Raw genomic sequence first — 22140 nt, 5'->3', positions numbered from 1 at the left:
TGTAAAAATGGATTCCCCCCTTATTTATCTCACAAGCTCTCTAATCCCTTCTTTCTTTTTCACTTTGTGCCAATTTCAAAGACTAACAGCACTGTAAAGACAGTTATGTTTGGTACATGATGTAAAAATGGGTTTTATCAGCATTGCTTGGAGAGTCAAAGCATTGTCAAAACAAATGAGTTGCAAGGTGATGATACATTAAATGAAGGGCACAAGTCAGTCATCGCAACCTCGAGGAAAACAAGCAACAGACTAACACAGACAGTGTTGTGGAGGCATTCAATAACATGACACGATTGGCAGCCGGAGCATCAGGAATTTTAGTGAAGACAAGAATGCAATCACAAAACACGTTAACAATTCAACTCCCTCTTTTTCTTTCTATTTCTTTATACCCTACACAGAGCATGTGCCAATATGGTCGTCTATCATTCTGAGCCCTGGACATATTTCGCTTGAATTTGGGAACCAGATAACTTGTGTTAAACTGTTTCAGGTGATTGTTGCAGCATTTGTCCTTGGGTGGCTCAACATTCATCTCTAGATTAGAGCAGTACCAAAATGTTCGGTTTGTGGCCAGATTCTACTTTTTTTGTTTTCCATTCATTTTACTTTTTGACCTGGAGCTAAAGGCTCCCTCTCCACTCCAAAACAAGCAAGGTCAAACACTGAGTGAAGCAGATTCACACTGAACGTTAGCTGCCAGCGCATCTGTAGCTTTGTTTCTCTGATGGCAGGCCAGAGCTGAGTCAGATGAGTTCAATCCTTCATCTGGTTAAAATGTATGTGTGGTATATGTAGACGCATGTAACTGACGCATGCATAAAGACGGCATGGCATCATTAACTACATCCATCTAAATCACCGTTACTTATCAAATTCAAAATAGCTGATGTCTCTGACGACCTGTCCAAGGTGACCCCTCCCTTGCCCAGAGTGAGCTGGGATTGGCTCCAGCACCCCCTGCGTCCTGGAAACATGTATATGGCAAACATTACTAACTTTGCGTAACGTTATTTCACTCTTGTAATTATAGCGAGGGGGGTTAATAAAGGGTTTACCAGCAAAGCACAGTCTGCCAGGAGAGTATCACACTTGATCTGTCCTAAAAACTAACCAAAAGAGACACAGTTGTCATGATGGGACCCAGAAATAGATATACACTATTTCACAGATTGATCCAATTCAATCTGCAAAAGCTACAGTCACCTTTACAGTAATTTCATTTCTTGCAGTGCAGGTGTTAGGGACGAGTGAAATATCTCAACTGAAAGCTAAATGCACCCATGAGTCACCCCTGTGGGGGAACAAGATAGCTGGCAGAAAGGTACACCGGGACACTGATGTTCTTCAAAGGATGGCAGGGGTTTAGTGGAGCTGTGAGAGATGCAAACAGGATGTGACAGCAAGACTGCCCAAAGAGAAAGTCAGTGTTTATTCAAGGCCGGTGGCGAAGCACGTTAGCATCTGTTGAAAATAAAACACACTTTGATTTCCCTGGAAGGTTTAAACTAAAATTCCGAAAAATGTACGCGAAAGAAAAAAAAAAAAAAAAAAGGGAAAATTGGAGTTTTCACATATTTAGTTCTGCTTGGTTTATCCCATGGTGCATTATGGTTAAAAACAACACTGGCATCTTTGACTCTTATTCACCCTTATAGGCACACAGAGGAGGAGGGGGGACGCGCAGCCGGCGCCAGCTGCTGGGATTGGTCGGCCGTCCACGTTGGACAAACCTAAACAGCAGCGTAAAGCAGAGACCTCCGGATGATGAAGCAGCCGGAGCATCTTCATTATCCGAGCCAGGCGCACGTAAGTCACGTTGGTTTGGAGTCTAAACAACAGCAGTGTGTGCCCGCTCCATGAGAGAATATTTGTAAACTAAAGTGTAGGATATTGTGTGGATCCGCACCAGATCAGCCTGCTGGCAGTCAGGCAGCAACGCAGCGCCAGACAGCACGGCGCTGTTTTCCGCCATCCGCTGAGGAGCTGGATCTGATCATGGGGCTTTCCTTATGGTAATATTGTCTGAGCTGCAACGCCAAATCCACCTATATCTAAAAACATAAATAAATAAATAAAAATAAAAAAAAAAATCTGATACAGCCATGGGTTCCAGACTGAGCAGACAGAGCAGCCTGGACAATGAGAATTTCTCCAAAAAGCGACGCAAGCTTCTGGATAGCGCCGGAGAGAGCGACAGGGGCAGCCGGGGCGGCGGGGACTTTCTGTTTGCACTGATGCTGAAATCAGACAAACTGCCCGGGATGCTGCGGAGGACCAACCACAGCCCGTACATGAGGCGAGTAGCGTGGATCAAAGAGATACAGAAACTGCTTCGTGACCGCAGGATCGAGCAGGCGACCGACGTGCTCAAATTACTGAGGAAGGTAAGAGCAAGCTGCAACAGTCACACCTGTTTACTCACACTCCTGCTGCTCTGGTGCTGATCCAGGCATACATCCTTCACCCCCCCCCCCAGCAACAGATGGAGAGCAGGCAAGTGCTGATGATATGTGCGCTCTGCATGTCTACAGGTGCCTTCTCCATCGAACCCTGACCTCTGACCTTCAGACCACCTCTGCCCTTATCTTTTCCCCAGCACGTGACTCTGCACTGCCTGTCCTGGCTGCTGTGGCCACTTTCTCCAGAAGCATTTGTTTTTACAGAAAGTAGGGCACTGCCAGAGCAGTGGGCCTGTGACACAGTGCTTCAGTGGCCGACAGCATGTGACTCAACAGTGTTCTCCCCAACTGTGAGCCGACATGATTTGTGTTGACATATGATTTGATCCATAACCTGCGGCCGAAATAAGGAAGTGGTCATACTGCAAGGTGTGTGTCATCATTTTAACCCAAATTTCATAGTTCTAAGATGGGACTTGGATACTTCACTGCCGCCTCACCCCCCCAGCACACACACATCTGTATTTGTTTTCTCCACCATGGCCAGTGTCTCACCTTCCCTCCTTAGGCTGTCCTAACGTTCCCTTTACAGTGACCTGCCCCTCCATCCCTGTCTGCTCCTAATGGCTCTCTCTCACTCTCATTCTCTCTCTCTCTATGTCTCTCTCTCTCTCTCTCTCTCTCTCTCTCTCTCTCTGTAATGGCGACAGCAACAATGTAAGCCCTGGAGTTCCATGTTTCACAATACAATATGTTATTTTACTTACTTTTTCTGCAGGCTGCTTTTTGTCCACATCCTCAACTAAAAAAACCAACCCGCTCAGATCAAAACATTTAACATCATAATGCCCAAAAGACATGTTTTTATCCAAATACTTTGCAGTATATTTGATCCAGGTTTCATCCGAACATGATAGTGGTTATTAATAGATATTGTAGTCGTGACCTATAGTATATGCAGCTCCACTATACTGAGAAAATTATGTTAGAGCTTAATCAAAGGGTTTGTTTTAAAAGCCTCCCGTTTCCTGCTGGGGGATATGTAGCATTTAAAAGTGTAACAGAATATGTATAGGTGGATTGAAGATGTGATGGCAACCTTTGTGAGCTCATTTGTTTGCCTTCCCTCAGGGCCTCCTCTGTCTTTTAGCTGTCGGCCAATCCAGCATTAATTACTCTGAAGCCTTGACTCAGGAGAGAGTGGAACATCCTTAATCAAGCCGATGAGATAAACTAGCCAGCCTGGGCTCCATGACAGCGACATCACAGGGGACATGGGCTCTCTTCCTCTAAATGAGCTCCACTTTTATTAAATAAGCCTTTCTTTATCTATACTCACAGTGTCACAAGCTGGTGGAGCACAATTTCTGAGAGATTTTGCTCTCGGAATTTAAAGGGACTTTGTGGGAAAGTTAATTGGTGTGTAATAGTGAGCACTGCTCCAGATATAAAGAAGATCTGAGCTCTGTAGCAGATATGGGAAGGATTCGTGGCTTCATGCTGCGCTTGCACATGACAGTTGATTGTGTCTCAACTCAGACGAGGAGATATTTTTATACCTTGTTTCTCAGAAGGGCAGAAGCAGCTTCTCAGCTGCCTTGGGTTGAGTCTGTGTTTACGCTTGCCCTTGTTAAAAGGGGAGCCAGTAATGTGGAGCTGCCAACCTCCCACTCAAACTGTCTATTATAATCAATGCCGAGTGGGGGGTAAAAAAAAAAAAAAAGGTTGTGCGCAGAAGTGTGCACGCGGTATGTCTCAAAGGCTTGCCTCTCTCATTAAAGGTGCATGGTCTGCACAAGTGCCTGTCATCGCAGTTTGCCTCCTTAGCACCTTGAGGATGGACGTGTTGATGAAGGCAGATTGTACGGTTCAGTACATGCAGCTGCACTACTGACTGCTGCCTGTCTCCTCACACTGAAAAGGTCATCCGAAATCTGCTGCTTTTACTGCAGATGCCTCTAGATTTATCATATTTATCAGCATTTATGAGCTTTCTTAACAGATGTCAGCTTTGACCTCTTTGGACATTTTAAATTTCATTTTCTCAGAATCAATGTCATATCTTGATGAGGTGAAAAGAAACTTGAAATATGAACATATTTTAGAGTTTTCCAATTAATTACAGGTAGAGCATGAGCTTGCATAATTGTTATAGTGGTGGACTCTGGAGAAGAGTCAGAAGTGGTCTTGTTTATGCAAACAGTTCAAGCTATGGCTCAGTGCCATGGAGGCGTGATTATTAGATTTCACTCTCCTGTAGAAGAAAAAGCTGCTGTCCCCTCTAATGAATATTTAAAACAAAACATTTCTTTTATCTTTCCATTTTAAGTCACATTGCCCTTGACACAAGAGAGGCTCCATTTGCATCTTTGGGATTAATTTTTCTCTTTCCTCTATCCAAACAGACACTGTTTAGTTGTAATTACTGCAGGATATTATTGTACATTTTCATCATGCCATGATTTTGATAGGATCTGGGTTTGGAGGGCACCTCACTGAACGACATCTTGTACAAAAACGCTGCCTTCCTCAACCTAGTGGACCCGATATCACATGAACTGCTGCTAAGCCTGGCCCGGGAGATGCAGTGTCCAAGGAAGGTCAGTTTTTACTGTGCTCTCTTTCCTGTAACACTTACAGAAAATCCAGGGGGGGAAAGGCACACTTGATGTTGGTTGTCTTTAAAAACAAAGCATTCTCTTAAAGCTATTCCCATGATGGCTGCCTTTTTGTTAAGTAATTGAGATCAATGCAAATCCAATCTGAGGATGCTCTCGACTCACATTTCGAAAGACCCTTAGTTGAAAGAAATTCTGCAGACTCGTGTTGCTTTTGAGGAACTAGAAATAGGACTAGCTGTTCAGTACGAATCCTAGAAAATTATATTTAATGCAGGTTGTTTTCAATATAGAAATCTCATACCTGCAGATTTATAAAATAGAAAACCCTGTAAATCTGTTGAAAAATGCGAATGACAACCCTCAAAGAATCAACTGAGCTAGTATGCTGGAAAAAAAAACAACACTTGTTTTTTGCTCAGGGATAGATTTATAATTCAGCAGAAAATATTGAATTATTTGGATGCTGGCTAGGACATAGTTAATGAACTGAAATTGCCCATGTTTGCCACTGGCTGTGTCAAATCTCAGCTCTTATGTGCACTTCCTGTGTCTTCCCATGGCTGCACCCTGCATGTGATTAGATTTTGTTCCCCCAACAAAGCAAAATAATGCTTTCATCAGGATAAGTTTTTAGGAATCTTGAATTATAAGAAAACCTTTTCTTTAGTGTTTTCATGAAAAAGGAGCTTGGGTTGATAAGAAGATAACTTAAGACCTGTGTGAAATAATGAGTTGTCAAGATGTTTTCTCTTGCACACACAAGCAGAAAATCAAATTTTAAAAGGTTACGGCTTTTCTGAAAGGACAGTTTGTAAACACTGTGTCTGCTTTCATCTGCAGGATGCAGACACCATAAAATCTTCTGATAAGATTTGCAGACAGCTGATCTACCACCTGACCCCGCACTCAAAATGGCTACGGCAGAGCATGTCGAGACGGAAATCCCAGGCCTGGTAAGCCCTCCAGTCCAGACATCCAGCCTGTAATAAATCTGCACTCCACACAACAAAGAACAGGACTCCACATTGAGCTGTAGAAATTTCCATCTTTGTAGCTTTGTAGGTGACATTGAACTAGGACAGAGCTGGCCACAGGCTGACCGGATGGGAACACCATGGTAACCACAGCTGTCAATCATCTCTCTTTTTAAGTGGTCAGGTCTGCTCAGCGGATGTGTGTTGCCACTGGCCTTTCTCCCTTCAGAAGTGGCACACCAGCAAATTCGTCCATCTGTTTGCTGAAGAAAAGCTAGAGATGTGGTTAAAATAGGACTGTGTCTGTCTTGATGAAAGACTGAATTGTTTTTTATGTGCAAATGATGACTAGAGAATTAGCTTGTGCACAAAGGCTTTTTTTTTTCTGCCAAGGTGATGCTTGGTAAACCTATTCATGACCAGACACAGGCTATCATAATTCTCTCTTGTGTCATTTCTTATTCTACAGCTGGTTAGATGCTGCACATAACACATTCATTTTCTGAAATGAAAGTAATCTCAGGGTTGGCAAGGAGACAATGGGAGCTCGGTGAGACGAGGCAGGTCCATTATAAATCAGTCAGTGGTATCAACATTAACCATCTGAGGAGAAACGAAGACATAGTCACAGGGATCTGCTAAGAGCAGAACCTTCACTTCACAAGTTTAGTTCAGCCCGGCAGAGGCACAGAGTTTAACTCACACTGACAGCATCTCTGAAAATGTGCAAATACATGTGATTGCTCGATTCCAATAGCTGAAGGGCGTCCTTTTTTTTTTTTCGAAGTCATATTGTTGGCTTCATAAACCTGCATGGAGGGAGACAGACACTGGCTGCGACAGCAGGAGCAACATGAATCATTAAAACAAAAATCCACCCTAAAACAGAATATTAACAGAGTTGATGCTGAGAGCTTTTCCTGCTGTCATGTTCATGGACAAATACCTGTCAAAGCTAGAGAGAGGCAAGACCCAGCCCAACTGCTGCTGCGTGTGAATAGGAGATTCACTACATACATCCCATTTCTGGTTCATCTGGCTTAACACTTTTATTACACTTTTGTGTAATTGTTGCTTAGAACAGTTAAACAGTTAGATTTCCATTTACTGCCGTTAAAAGTAGCTACTGAGCTCAGGTTGCAGTGTGATATACCTTGGTGCGGACTTGCAGGCTAGGGAAGGTTCAGACTCAGTGATTAGTGTAAAAGGCTCCTGTTGACTGAAATCTTCACTCTTATGTCTGTTTACTAAACGTGAAGCTACACTGGTCAGATGGTTATCTTAGCATAAAGACTGGGAAAAGGAGGAACACACAGCAGAGCACACACCAGTCTGCCTTAGTCTTAACCTGTAGACCTTTGGAACTTTGCTACCTCTCTCACTGTGGAAATAATGAAGGCACAGGAAAAAGCCAAATAGCTGGCCTGGCTTTTCACAGAAACAAAGGTGCAAAACTGATGTTTTTTAAAACTAGGTCTACTATTTCCTACTTGTAAACAGAGTAAAGATAACTGCTGCCCCCATTTCTAGCTAAGTTAAATGTGTCTCTGCTGTAGTGTCATACTAATTAGTAGTATCAATCTTCTCATCGAACTCTCTGCAAAGAGCGATCAAGCGTTTTTGTGAAATAATGAACGATTCCTTGATGAAGGAAAGGGTGTGAAAAATATCAGTTCAGGGTGGATTTCACTCCCGTCATTGTCTAGCTGCTTGCAAATTGCCATCATCTGTGAGGAAATGCAAGAATCTCTGTGAGGTTTCTCTGTATTCAGAGGAAACAGAACCAGCTCAGTCCTCAGTGCAACCGGCTTCTTCAGCCCTTCATTATCCAGCATTAGTACTGCTCACCAGTCGCTCTAAATACTGAACAGTTTTCTGACTGGAATGCCAAACTGCATTCATGTCTGAATCTCACAAATCTTTTAAATCTATCCAGTTAGATTCTTTGTACTTTCCTAGAAATGTTTCATTTGTTGTTTGATTGTTTGTTCACATTTATGACTTAGCCCTACTTTTTTTTCCACCTCAGTTTCTACACCACTGTCTTTCTGTTCTATCGTCCTTATTTAGCCTTATTTTTGGAATGCTTAGAATAAAGAAATAAAAAGTATTCCTTAAATTAGCACTGTCTTTTTAGTTTCAATGCTATTTTTCTTCATCAACTACATATTTTTTTTTACCTGTTCTCACATCTACTAACACACATGTAGCTTACTATGCATTGCATTGCATGCAAGTTTAATCAGGGGCCACTTTAATCATTTTTAAAGAACATGTCAGTTCACGCTGGGAAGATATGAAGGTTGATATGAAGGACGATATGGAGCTTGTATTTGATGGCAGGGACTGTGTTACGGATATGGGCTGTGAGGTGAGATTCTCTGCATCATTAAGGAAAATGTAGAAGTGAGCCTTTGTGATAATATATGTGAAACGCAGCGGAGTAGATGTGGTTAGACTTATCCCATCTCCTGTGTCTCTTGTGCAGTTTTGCCTCAGCTGTCAGAGAACTGAAATGGTAACAAAGCAAAGCAATGAAAATGACTCAGCAAAAAAATAAAAAACAGCAAAAGGTGTGAGCAATGCATGAATTGACCTGGGGAGACCTGAGGAGGAAATTAGCTCCTGGAAAATGTAAAATTAAATTTAATTTAAAGATGAAAAAAAAAGAAATTTATGGCTTCTGTCATTATCCACCCACTTGTTAATAGAGCCTGTTTCAAAAAGTATCTTTATTTGTTAAAATGACTCAATTAGCATCAGCTAACCCTCCAGATATGAATATTTATACATGACTAGAGTGATTTGATTTACGCTGACTGAATTCAAACACTGCCTCATTATATCAAATCACTGACACACAGAGACTGATGAGCCACATATGAACACAAGAGATGTGCTCTGCTTCCTCAGTGCTTAGATGGGAATACCAAGTGGATGGCTTCATTAAATAATATGAACTTAATTTATTGCTTATTTTTGTAACAGATATAGTTTGATAACCACCATTTGTGTTACCACTGTAATAATAAAAATTATTCTTCTTAATATTAGTTGTCATAGCAGTAGCAGTATTAATATCAGAATTATTAGTATTGTTGTTCCTACTACACTATTTCTTTTTTCCTACTTTTCCTTCACTTAACCCAAAAATAGTTTTGTCATTTAAAATGAGGTCTGTTGTCACTGTTCGCCTTGATGTTAAAGTGAATCACTTTATCACCGACATGCTTGTTTGCTGGTATCAAATTGATTGAGGTAGGATGGAGGAGACTTTCTGAGAGGACACCTGTGTCATCCATTTTTCATGCTTCCATGCCATACAAGCCTGTATGAAAAGGAGGGATTTAGGTGATCAAAACCCATTCACACCTGCAGGAAAGCCACTGCCAGGCCATAGCCATTAGGATTGTTGTGCCTCTGGTGAAGATGAGCTCTCTGGTAATTATATAAGGCTGCCAGAGCTACACAAAAGAGAGGGGGAGGAGTGGGGCTGACAAGACTTTGTGAAAGATGCATCGGCCTTGACAAATGTCTTTGTCATACAGATGCTGTGCTCAAAAAGCTGATTAAACTCGCCTTAATCCCGGTTTCACAAGCAGATTTCATACTTCTTGTTTGTTTTGTGGCAATTAACACAAGTGTTTCTGCTAATCATCCCATCACCTGCTTTTAAGATGGAGCAGTAGAGATGTTGCTGAGGGCACATCCATTTTCAATGTGACTAGAAGAACAGTTTAAAGCATCACAAGTGACAGGTACTGCAGCTAATGTCACAGTAAGTCACTGAGCATTGGAGGATGTTATAATTCACCCTGACACCAAATCAGCGTTATGGGCCACTTCAGTAACAGCTCGAGTTAAACACACCACATCCTCGCAGGGGAGAATGGGCACCGGTAAATTTGTTTGACAGGAAACAAAAGGGCAAGGGAGGATGTCAATATCACACAACTATTTTTATCATATGCAGTGCAAAGCAAAAGCCAACGCCACAGAAAAGCATCACAGATCTGCCTCAAATCCTGCTTCCTTTACAAGTCAACACTTTTTAGGTTTGTGCTGTGAGTGAGTGTGTGCACCGAAAAAACACATATCCTTCTTACTCACACATCAGATAACACCCCTTCCATGAAGACTGATGCTCATTTATTAACTCGTTATGACTATACAACAGTATGTACTAGACCAAGCACACCTGAGCCACGGTTACACTTTTCTAAATGTTATCTTTTAACAACGGCAAATGTTTCAAAATTTTTTATCTCAATCAAATACCCACTGATAAAAAAAAAAAAAAATCCAGCGACACATTTTAATGAGAGTAGAAAAGATATGCTGAGCTATTGCTTGACTCTTTATCATCAATGAATGAATAAGCCAACAAATGAAACCCTAAACTGTATAAGCCTGCAATATTTCTGTGTAATTCAATTCATGTCATGTTTGTCACATAGACTATAAATTCCTGTATGAAACGGCTGTGACTGAAACATTTCAAAATGTTAACAAATTGTGTTAGGCCATCATGACTGATCATGTATTAATGCACAGTGACAATAAGTTATGACACATCCTACATTAAGTCATCATAATGCCAGCCACAACGACTGAAACATTCCTTGAGCATACGTTTTGTACCCCATTAGGAAGTGTTATTAGATTCTCCTTCGGCCATACGTCTGATGAACACACACAGGATTTTGTATGTCATTGCCATAGGCTGTGCTCTAAGGAGCTCTGTGCTCCTGGCCTTCAGCGTTTTAAGCTCAAGCTCCTGGCTCACTCGGATGTTTTGGCTCCTCTGTTTACATTAGTAAATCCCCATGCTGGAGTTTCTGTGTCAGCCTTCCGCTCCAAACCAGCAAAGTCACCCCCTTTATACAACACAGGAAACACAACATAAAACCACTTCCATGTTCCCAAGTCACATAGAAAGGGAAATTATTATTATTATAATCATTATTATTAATAAAAGTATTATTATCATTGTTAGTATCATTGTAATTCTTTCATGCCCTCAGCCGAAGGTTTAACTCTAATGTGCTCTTTAGTGTTTAAAAGTCATCTAGGTAACCCCACTTCTTTTCTCTTTATGTTCCAAAACAGTCTCAAGACAACCCTGCAGAAAAAGCTGTCCAGTGACTCTGTAGACTTGTCTGGCATCCCTCTGTCTACTCGAGATGTCCGTCAAGTCGCCTTCTACCTCCAAAACAACAGAGACAGTGTGATTGCTGTGGATATCAGCTTCACCGAACTCCAGGATGAGAACTTAAGGTTTCTCCTGCCTCTCCTTGCCTCTCTGCCCAAACTCAGCACCTTGGCTCTCAACGGTAACCGCCTCACCCTGGCCATCCTGAAAGACCTCACCGAGATGCTCAAAGACCCCAAAAAGTTCTCCAGCCTGGCCTGGATCGACCTGGGTAACAACGTGGACATATTCACTATGCCTCAGCCGCTGCTAGTCGCATTGCGCCGTCGCTGCAGCCTGAAGAGCAGCTTGCCAACCATCTATGAGTACACAGAGGGTCAACCGTATTGCTACCACCTGGAGACATCTATTGAGGAAGCCAGTCACTACGAAGAGGAAGAGGAGGAGGAGGATGAGGCAGAGGATGATGAGGATGACATGGGGAATAAATTTGAGCTGGAGCCGTGGGGTTTAGGGGAAAAGCAGCTCTCCAAAGACTTCACCCTTCACTACTGTGAAAGGTGATGAGTTATTTTCTTCTCTGAGGCTCTTTCAACTGTGGATGAAACGTCTTCCCACAGCAATTCGTTACTTCCTTTGACCTCTTGCCCTCACACCACGAGCCCAGTCACCCTTCGAGGCACGAGGGAGACCAGTACCCACATTGTGAACTTCTCGTCGCAACACAGCTACCAAGCTATTTCTAACCATCTCTGAGTTAACCCACACAAGATAGTGACAGTCACTTTGGCAGACTTACTGTGTTGGTGGATGGAGCTCTTCGGAAGAAGGTGCGGTTTCATTGGAGGGGGGCTGGAAGAGTTAATGAACCGGTGCTCGCTCTCTCTCTCTTTCTCTTTCTCCTCCTCTATCTCTCTATCTCTGTCTCTCCCAGTTATAGTGGCAGCTGAGGAGCCAGTCCCAAGGAGATTTGGATCAGTTGGTTGGATGGTGGAGCGGCATCCCTGCGATGGCTGAAGTGGAACTGGAGTTAGTTTGGAAACAGTGGGTCCTGCTGGGTTCTCTGCCAGGACTGAGACTATCTCTGGCAGGCAGGGCCTAGCTCCACATTGTGTGTTCTCTGTTAATCTCTCAACAAAAGCTATGACACAAGTTCAACAGACTATACAGCCGACGACCTATCACGTGACGCTGGCAAAACTGCTAGGTCAAGACTTTTTGCGTTTTCCCCCCCTTTCCAAATGTCCACTTGTGAATACCCATGCAGCTCTTGTGTAGATGTAAATGAGGACACAAAAAATGGCTCTGTTGTGTTCCCACAGGCTATTTTTGTGCACTTTTGGTGAACAAATCAATCTTAGAAGACAACAGGTAGGACTCAACAAAGGAAAGCTGTCACTGATTGTTTTTGTACTTGGCTAATACCGATATTCACCTCTTTGTAATTATCTAACTTGACTGTTGGAGTCATCACTACGGTGTTTCAGCACATTAATGACACTACAGTCAATTGTAGTATGGGCTACACCCAAACTGCCCTTCCTACTGCCATTTGTCTCTACACATATGTTGCCATCTACATTTATCGTACTTCGTTGGGCCAGTGTCAGCTATGAGACACAGCCGTGACTGTTATCTGTTGGTCACAGTCTGTCTACAGTAGCACATAATGAATACATTAGACTGACCGAAACACTGCAATGCACTTTAAGGCACTATATTTTTTTATTATATTTCTGTTTCTCCACACATCGTTTATAACTGGAGATATTTACAAAGCAGAAGCTGAAAGCATACCTCTTCAAGGTGAAATGACCAAATGGCTTGTGATTGTTAGAGAGCTCATCAAAAACACCACCACCAGATATATAATAAATGTTTAAGTGTGTGTATTATGTGTTTGTAAGAGTAAAACGTCTGATTACTGCTGTAATTATTTGTGTTATTGTTTTCGTGTTTCGTCCTTTGTCCAACTCTGTGATTATAATAATGACTCTGATATTTATGAACCTGAGCCCTCTGACTGGCTCTAGGCTGTAGCAGTAAACAACAGGGGGACATGGCTGATAGAGACACTCAGCAAAAATTAAAATAGTTCAGCCATAAGTGTAATTTTCAGTCAGAGCAGATGCCTTTTTATGTCAAACATCTAATCTGAGTAACGGAGACCATTGTCCACTTGGTTTGTACATTATGTTGTATGTGTCAACGTCGAACTGCTCCTTGTTGTAGCCCGTGTGTATTTGTTTCATGCCAAACACTGACTGCCAATAAAAGAGCCAATCCAAGATGTCTTACCAGAAGTCATTTGTTTTATTGAGAAAAAAAAAAAAAAGCGCTGGATTGGTGTCACAAGCAGGAGCTGCATCTGCTCATGAGCAGAAGACTTATTTAGGCAGATTAACATGTAAACAGGGCAGTAAAAGAAATCAGCTCAGCCTGTGCCGTTTGGGATTGGTTGTGGGAGCTCTGTGCTCATTTCAGAGCCAGCAGATCATCTGTGGCGCTGCGTGCTGTCAGGGGAACGCCTAAGCTGCCACGATTTTCCAGGGAAAGGCATGGTGGTCATCACATGAAGTCCTACCCATGATCCTCTTCTGGCAAACTTTTGTTCTTATTGCCAGACATGGTAATGTGGCATTTGCAACAGGTGGCTCCTATAAGGTCAGGGCGCAGTGTGACTGTCACACCCCCCGAGGTCCAAATACCATATCAGAGGGCATTGAAGCCCACCCTGAAAATTACCCAGGATCTTATCTGACCTTTTCTCAGGAAGATTGATTCATTTCCTCAGAATTGGAGAAAAAAAAAAAACTTTGTTTAATGCATTCATTAATGTGTGCATGTGTGAGTCACTATTTGATGTGATTATTAGGCTCTGGCTGCATGATGCACATCCACAAAAATGTGAAACACAAAGAAGTCACGCACATTGTTCATAAATTATTATGGCACAGGGAAACATATCCAGAGCAGATTTCAACAGCAGCAGCCTCAGGTTAAAAGGACTGACTCTCCAGCTGAGGCATTCATCAAAACCACCATTGTTTTATGATTATTATTATTATTATTTACTGACTTTTCATTTATAACAGTCCGGTATATAAAGCTTATCCTTTCATCTTGTTTTTCTTATTTCTGCATCCACTGTTTGACTAAACCTTTGCTGTGAAAAACATAAGAAGTCAATTTTTTACTGTCCTGAACACAGCCATTACAATTTCAGAATAACAGATGAATTTTTATATTTTTATAAAATGTACTGATAATATGTAAAAAGTCAATTAGTGCCTACTGCCCTTCACAATGCGGGGGGTCAACACTTCTCCTCCTAGCCCCTTCCTGGACAATGTAACACAAAATACGCCTGTTTGAGGATGTTTCACTATAGTTACAGTGTATGTCAGACGAGAGTGTAAATGTGCCAAATGATACCAGATATTAGCCAGAACCCAAGTTCCAGAAGTAAGAATAAGTCCTTCTATGTGGTAGTCAAGAATTTAAGGTGAGTTCTTGCTGTAAGTCAAGCAAGAAAAATTCACAAGTTTATGAATTTCTGATGATCAACACCAGTTTCCACATTTAAAGTCAAAAGACAAAAGTCAACAAAATGTATCATTATTACCTCTTCACTTGTGTCTTTTTATTTTTCTGCAGAATTATGCAAATCTTTCAGGGCTTATCTGTATCAGACTTGGTAGGATGGTATGGGGGATGGGGTGTATGTCGGGAACAGTGAATTCTGGTGTGGATCTGGTTGAAAGGGACAGATACAGACTCAGTTACAGATTCCTTGATGCACTGTGATTGTTTGGCTTTCGAAGAAGTAAGTTCAATCTAGCTCTTACTTTTACTGTCAAACATCATACTGTCTATGATGAACCTGCAGTGTGTTATGCTGACAATCCAAATTACAGTATTTTTGAATGCAGCCCTTCCAGATTATTGCTGCTTTAGTTGATGGCCTCTACTGGTGGTACAAACAGGTTGTCAGTGGAAGAGGCCTGTTATTCAGTGCTTTGTATGATGATTTTCTAAAAGGAAAAACAACACCTGTTCAGCCTGTGAAGGTCTCTGTAATCTTCAGGCCTGCATTAACTAGTCTGTCTATCTCAATAACCAGCTGCCTGGCCCAGTTTCCTGGCATCAGACACTGCGTAGATACAGCCGTCCTCCTCCCTCTTTACGGCGTTGACCACATTGAAGAACCTGTTTGGGTTTCGCTGAGTGTGTCCCAAAGCTTTGAGAGCCTCAATGACGTCCTGAAGGGAAACGAGGACAGGGAGACTCAGGTGGAACAGAAACAGCGTGATGTGTTTCTTCACCAAATGAATGTATTTTACCGTGTCAAAGTTGGGTTCAAAGTTCAATGCATTTTGGGAGTCAACAAAAACGATGGGCTCTGCAATTGCCTCCTTCAGGCTCTTTCCAAACCAGAGGTGGTGCATGAGCGTCTAGAGGAGAGACAGAATGATGCACTGTAATCTGCCAGATAGGAAAGTGATGATTACAGAGTGGATTATGTATACAGTGAAGACACTCATGAGGGCAGCTCTTGCTATGACGACAGTAAGGAGCATTAGTCTGCAGCAATTTATCTTAATGGCACTCAGTGTGATTGCCATGGACACGTTACCGAGGCGATCCCAGTCGTGATCATGTTCCCGCCAGTCGATCCAATCACCAGTGTCTTTGATGGTGACTTGAGCACGGCGGGGGCCATGGAGGAAGGAGGCTGATCCCCTGCAAACACAACAAACGCCATGTCAGACAGGACAGACGGCGATAATCCAGACTCATCAGTGTGAGAGAAGCAAGAAGAAAACGATTATAAATGCAATCAGCAGAGTGCCCTTGCATAACAGACAAGGGGCAGAGGGTGAAGGGCATTTATTCACTCAGTTTTCATTTATATGTACATATATAACATTTGTGTTTGGGGAAAAACGTCTACTATGTCATCCTGTGAATTAAAATCAGATATAGAGCACATAGAAAGCAGCTTGTAACCATCCTATCTAACACTCACTGGAACTTGTCAATCTATATTTGGTTCCATCCTTAGAAATTCTTGCTAAACAAGGATGGATATGAAAACAGCTATTATTACTGTGAAACTTGCGTTAAATGATTATTAAATAAAAGTCATGCTAATGGGATTACCAGGAAAGATGTTACTGACTCTTCCGCAGAAGTCTAACATCTGGTTGTTGAGGATGACTCCGGTGCTCGGAGAGAGGACCTTGGAGCCATATCTGTGCAGACAATACATGACACACTTTCTTCATCCTCCACTTACAAAACAACTGTATTATTGGATTGAACTTTGCAGATACGGACATTTGGTTGATGGTGCTGGTGACCGACACAGCAGATCCATCCTCGGCCAACACAGACACATGTGTGGTGCCCATGGTGTCCAGATGTGGGGTGATGTTGTAGTGCTGGGGATCATGAACCGTGTCACTGCGGATCAAGCTCCGTATGTGGTCGGCAAAGCTGTCCCCTGTAAATCTCCTGGCCATCTGCAAGAAATGCGGCTCATTGAAAAAGATCCATCACGAAAAAACACAGATTTTACAAGTAAACTCATGATTTTATGTCAGACATCACAGTGAACAAGAAAGAAATTAAAGCAGAGCAAAATATGAGAGATAATTTTACACGTCTAATCCTCTGCGTCCAGGTTTTTGGCCTCTCCTCTGTTCATATACCTGTCATGCTCTAATTCCTTTTTAAAAACAAAATCAAATTTTTTCTCAGATGATAAAAGGATGGTTCAATAACCAGACTATTTTGGAAGATTTTAACTATGTGCTTAAAACAGAACAACAACTGAAAAGCATAAGATTTGTCAGCACTCATATGTTCCCAACACTCCATGACATGCAACCTGACATAATTTGCATGTCTCTTCATAACACCATAACAGCACAGTGAGCATTAAAACCAAGAATGTTTTTTCATCTTGCTTATAAGGGGTGCTGAAATGTTGATAGACAGTAAGAGACGCCAGTTCCTGGGAGGAGATCTGTTTCTCTCTCTCCACTTCACATAGACTTTTCGTTCAAAGGGGAGCAGAGTACATTGGTTTGAGAGCAATAGCTACCTTTTTAGATTTCTCGTCCTATGATGACTTTTTAAAAACATATAAACAAATAAAATGTGTCTTTATATAAGATCAAACCTCCCAAAGCAGATGAAATGAGGTCCAGCTACACAGGCAGATTTACTTCTGATATTTTCACTTCTGTGCTTTTACTTTGGTAATATTTTTTTACACTGTTTACACTGGAGTGCTGCCACTTTCACACCACTGGTGATGTACATGTCAATAGCATGTGAGGGGATGTTCTGCGAGTCTCACTTCTTCTGAGCTGAACTGTGGATTTGTCTGTTTCTTCATTCCATTGGCAAACTTCAAAGCTTCAACGTATCGATGATACGTGAGAGTCTTTTGTTCACCTGTTAGAGATGCTGAATTCAGGCCATATCCTGTGAAGAAGAAGCATCAGTTATATTTCTTAGTTTGTCCGTTTAACTGAAATGGATCCCACCTCCAACAATCAGGCTTGCTTGAAACAGTAACATATTCACTCTTTAATCTCCTTGTGTATGACTTTTATATTAAACAATCGATAGAAGCATAAATGTAGCATGAGTGACCAGCAGCAGCTCTGCAGTCTGCGTTGGAGCAGGAACCTTTCATGATGTTCAGGACGAGGCTGAGGAGGACACCGCCTGCGGGGGGTGGAGGTATGTACATCTGGTACTCTCCCAGTGGAACAGCCCACGCATCAGTCACTGTAACGTTGTATGACTCCAGGTCCTGCACCGAGAGAGTTCCCCCTGAGAGAAGACACAGAAGCAAACGGTTCTGCTCAGCAAAGCTGAAAAAAAGGCACAAAAGATTCACATAATCAAGACATTGAATGGATCCAGGCAGCTCACGCTGCAGCATGTGACTGATCACTGGAGCGCTTTACAGGCCAAATTGAAATGATCATCTGTAATTAGATCATTCTGCTGCACAGAGAAATGAAAGAATAGCTGGCAAAGAGAGTACGATGAAACCCGTCTCACAATACCTGCCTCCTCTATGTCTCGGATTAAATCCTCTGCTATTCTTCCCTTGTAGAAAGCGTCTGCCCCCTCCTTTGCAATCACCTCTAAAGTGTCTGCCAGTTTCTCAAACTTCACTATATCACCGACATTTAGCAAGTTCCCGTTCTCATCTGAAAATAACTTCCTGTTGGATAGATGCAGTCAGAGTAAATATCACTTAGAGGTGAAAAGGTGGTTAATTTTTTTGTTTGTTTTTTGCTTGTGTGTCTGTGGGTGTGTTAGGTACCTGAGGGGCTTGGTCTCGTTCGTATCAGTGTAGGGGAGGTATCGACCTTGGATTTGAGGAATAGGAAAACCTTCTCTGGCCAGTTTGATGGTCGGCTGGAAAAGGGTTGCCCACGGCAACTTCCCATAAATCCTGTGGGCCTGTTCATAGCCTCGAAGTTCCCCTGGGACTGCAATCCACTGGCTCCCTGGATGGATGGGTAGTCAAAGACGGTTATAAAAAACATTTCTTCTTCTTTTTTTTTTTTTTTTGGATTTTTCATTGAGGAATCCGACAACTACAGTGATCTGGCTGCTAAAGAGCGTCATCTTACAGATACTGTACAACAATTTTATTTTCCTTTCTTTTTTGTCTTTGTTCCAGCCACGGCGCTTCAGACTTCAGAGTGCTGGTTTGGGAACCATTGGACTAAAGCAAACTTGGGTAGAACATGGGTAAAATGACTGTTTCCTCTACATTCATTTAGGAGTGGCAGGCCATTTTTTTTTTTTTTTTTTTTTTTTTTTTTTTGGGGGGGGGGGGGGCTAATGGCGTTAAAACGATGTTAAGCGCGGCAGTGAAAGTGACGTCACGTCAGGCACCCAGGCAGCAGGTCAGAGAGTCAGAGGAGTGTCATCCTGGAAAACAGGGCAGCGACTTACCGGAGGAAAGGTAGACTTATTTTCCTAAGATAACTCATCATAGATTTTACAAGTTAAATAGACAGTCGCAAAATATTGAAGGCCAGCTAACATTACGTGACATACCGGTAGTTTAAGTTAATTTGCACCGGTGCCAACTCAGTGCGGCTAACGTGGGTACTAATGCTAATAGATAGCATTAAGCTAATATCTACACGATATGATGTATCAGCTGCTGACTAGATTTTCAGATGAGCTTGTTCAAATATTTGTCTAAGGAGAGAGAGTCAACTGATGAAGATGACGCTAGTCGGGTATCATTAGCCTTACTGACTCATAAGTGATGATGGTCGGGTAAAAAAAAAATTATTTTATGTTCACAGTTGGATCAGATGTGATGCGAGTGTAAATTATCGAACATTACTCAAAATTTTAGTGTAATCGTATTAGACAACTAACATTAGACAGGGAGGAGTAGTGGACATTTAATAATGTATCATCAGACACAAACTAGAAGCAGTTTTAAAATGATTAGGGCGGGTGAAAATGTGTTTCTGTTTGGGGGTGAAGAGTGACTTGAGAAACAGGCTGCAGGGGGATCACCTTGCAGCATGTATGCTGCTAAACATCAAGGGGCCAGCTCTGGGAGACTTCCCCTACAACAGAGCCTCAGAGCTTTTAAAAAGCCAAGAAAAACTCTGTGTGCTGAGCCTGGGTGCAAACTTTGCCACTGATTCTACAGCCCCATCTAGCTGTTAAAGAGATTATTATTTTTATTTTATTCGTTTTATTGTTTTATTTGTTTTTTCTACTTTTGACATTCAGCCTTTATCTGACATTGCATATGGCTGAGATTAATAGGTTGTAGTGGTTGTAAGGGGAAAAGTCATTGGCCAACTGGCCAGCCAATAGGTTGTAAAAGTAAAATCTGCTGTCAAGTGTCATTTGTTTAAGCCACCACGCCACAATATTTAAAATAATTTATTTTAACCCTTTTAATTACCTTTGAAAACATTTTCTACGAGAGGCTTCCAATTGGTTCCTTCTTGTTGTGTATATATTTACTCCAAAATTTAATTTCTTGCCTTATTTTATAGCCTTATTGAAAAGTATGCAGGTTTGCTTAAATGTAAAATTCATATGTCAGTTAAGTTTTATGTTTTCCTGCTTGCATGTGTTGTTCTATATAATATGGGTACGTAAACATTTTGCCATTTATTAACCAACTTTTCCTAGTATCTGTGAAAATACAGTGTTATGAAATAATTTTACAGTATTGTTATCCAAAAATAAGTAATACGGTTATAATCATGAATACCTCAATAACAGGAAAAACCAAATAATGAAAGTGAGCTTTAAACAGTTACACAAGTGTAACAAATATAGACTAATTATATCGCTTTTGGCTGTTATTTGACTGATGTGCTGTAAACATAGTGTTCCCTTGTCATTTGTTTACAGATCATACTTCACACCTCCAACAGGCTAACTGGGGCTTGTACATATTGAAATAGTATGAACAGCTACCGGCATAGTTGATTTACTGTACGGCTTAGCTCTGACATGTGCATGTCAAAGATGGGGCCAGTGGTATCTCCAGCCCTGGACATAAGTCTTTCAACTTTTTGCCCTTATATGGCAATTCGAATTCACCAGATGTGAACGATAATGTATTCTTCAGAGGAAAGACTCTCACATGAGCAGCAAAATATTAATATCTACCCTTGTTTCCGGCTCCTGCCTGTAGTAGTCAAGTAACCTAAAATCCAGCACAACAGCAGGAGCAAGAAAAAGAAGTGCAGCTCAGAGCGAAGGAATCAGAGTCTTGTGTCAGAGCAGTACCTGACACCAGCTGGAAGGTTGTGGGACAGGTATTCAGCAGGTCAGGTTTAACCTTCCTGGGCACTGTCTCTCTGGAGTTGATGATTTTCGCTTTGCCTTTGAAGAGAGCACATGTCACACCTAAACTTAAGCACTGGAGCTGTTTCACTGTGGGGGTGGATGGAGGTGTCTGTTACCTGAGCTGTCCATCACTGTGAAGATGGACCCCCCACCGAGACCCATGCTCTGGGCGTTTATGACGGAGGTGCACAGCAGCGCAGCAATAGCGCCATCCACCGCGGAGCCGCCGCTCTGAAGGATGTCCCTGCAATATTTCACTTATCAGTGACCTTTTCCGTGTGTTCTAGCAGCTCTAGGGCTCATTTAAATCGTTATCTTCCCAACGATTTGTATTGAAATGACAGTAGTTATGGTTGGTTGAGTGAAGGTAATGTTGTTTAAAGTTGAGTGTGCGCACAACTTCAGAAAAACAGACATGAACCGTGTTCATAGTGCGTAAACGCCCATGCAGCCGCAAAATCAGTGAATGAAAATGAATAAATATGCCACTCACCGTCCGATCTGTGAGCATGTGGCAGAGTCTGCGGCCACTGCAGCTCTGGAGAAAGTATCAGCTGGACACTCGCGCCTCACAAGTACAGCAACACACACGATTACAGCAACCACACAAAACCTCGCCTTAGACCGCGCCATGGATGCTCCAACCTGTCAGCTCCGGGCTCATTCAAGTTTTATCTCGCCTTGAAGTGCTGTCTCTTCCAGATATCACAACTCCGACTGACTGACTGACTGACTGGCTGACTGGCAGTCCATCATGGTGGGCGTACACAGGGCAGTTTGGTCCCGCCCTCCCAACCGGAGGCCAGAATGGGGAAAGAAACTTATGGGGCATCTGTTGCTTCATGTCTGAGCTTTAAATTGTGTTGCTTATAATGTGTGTGTAAATGCCCAATTAGAGTAAATAATAACTTATGTCTGCATTCAGGGGTTTGAACCAAATTTGAATAATTGGGTCACTTTGCTGGGGGAAAAGTTTTTAAATAATTTCCATGCTCCAGATTTGAGGGGAATTATCCTTTTTTTTTCTTTCTTTCTCTTCATCAAAGCTCAAAATTTCTCAGTTAAAATCAAATAACAGCCATAATAGCAACAACCCCACAGAAAAATTGTTGACC

The 22140-nt window shown here is 42.1% G+C and overlaps 2 protein-coding genes across 2 annotated transcripts; one reads left to right on the top strand and one right to left on the bottom strand.

Annotated features, from left to right (window-relative positions):
• The first annotated feature begins 1950 nt into the window (after nucleotides 1–1950).
• Nucleotides 1951–11899, top strand: lrrc75ba (leucine rich repeat containing 75Ba). Its single transcript, XM_029511410.1, has 5 exons — nucleotides 1951–2018; nucleotides 2107–2390; nucleotides 4877–5005; nucleotides 5867–5979; nucleotides 11110–11899. Exons 2-5 carry the CDS (start codon nucleotides 2109–2111, stop codon nucleotides 11714–11716), a joined length of 1131 nt encoding a protein of 376 aa, XP_029367270.1. The 5' UTR covers nucleotides 1951–2018; nucleotides 2107–2108; the 3' UTR covers nucleotides 11717–11899.
• Nucleotides 11900–14541: 2642 nt separating this feature from the next.
• Nucleotides 14542–21847, bottom strand: ggt5a (gamma-glutamyltransferase 5a). Its single transcript, XM_029510927.1, has 12 exons — nucleotides 21519–21847; nucleotides 21142–21269; nucleotides 20966–21061; nucleotides 18504–18690; nucleotides 18241–18401; nucleotides 17855–18001; nucleotides 17520–17647; nucleotides 16493–16677; nucleotides 16316–16407; nucleotides 15789–15895; nucleotides 15496–15606; nucleotides 14542–15414 (listed from the first exon to the last, which is right to left on the bottom strand). Exons 1-12 carry the CDS (start codon nucleotides 21656–21658, stop codon nucleotides 15265–15267), a joined length of 1632 nt encoding a protein of 543 aa, XP_029366787.1. The 5' UTR covers nucleotides 21659–21847; the 3' UTR covers nucleotides 14542–15264.
• Nucleotides 21848–22140: the final 293 nt, after the last annotated feature.

The sequence above is a fragment of the Echeneis naucrates genome, chromosome 9 (assembly GCF_900963305.1).
Source record: "Echeneis naucrates chromosome 9, fEcheNa1.1, whole genome shotgun sequence".
NCBI classification, from domain to species: domain Eukaryota; kingdom Metazoa; phylum Chordata; class Actinopteri; order Carangiformes; family Echeneidae; genus Echeneis; species Echeneis naucrates.
The sequence above is the reverse complement of the archived record's forward strand: the minus strand, read 5'-3'. Positions and strand labels throughout refer to the sequence as shown.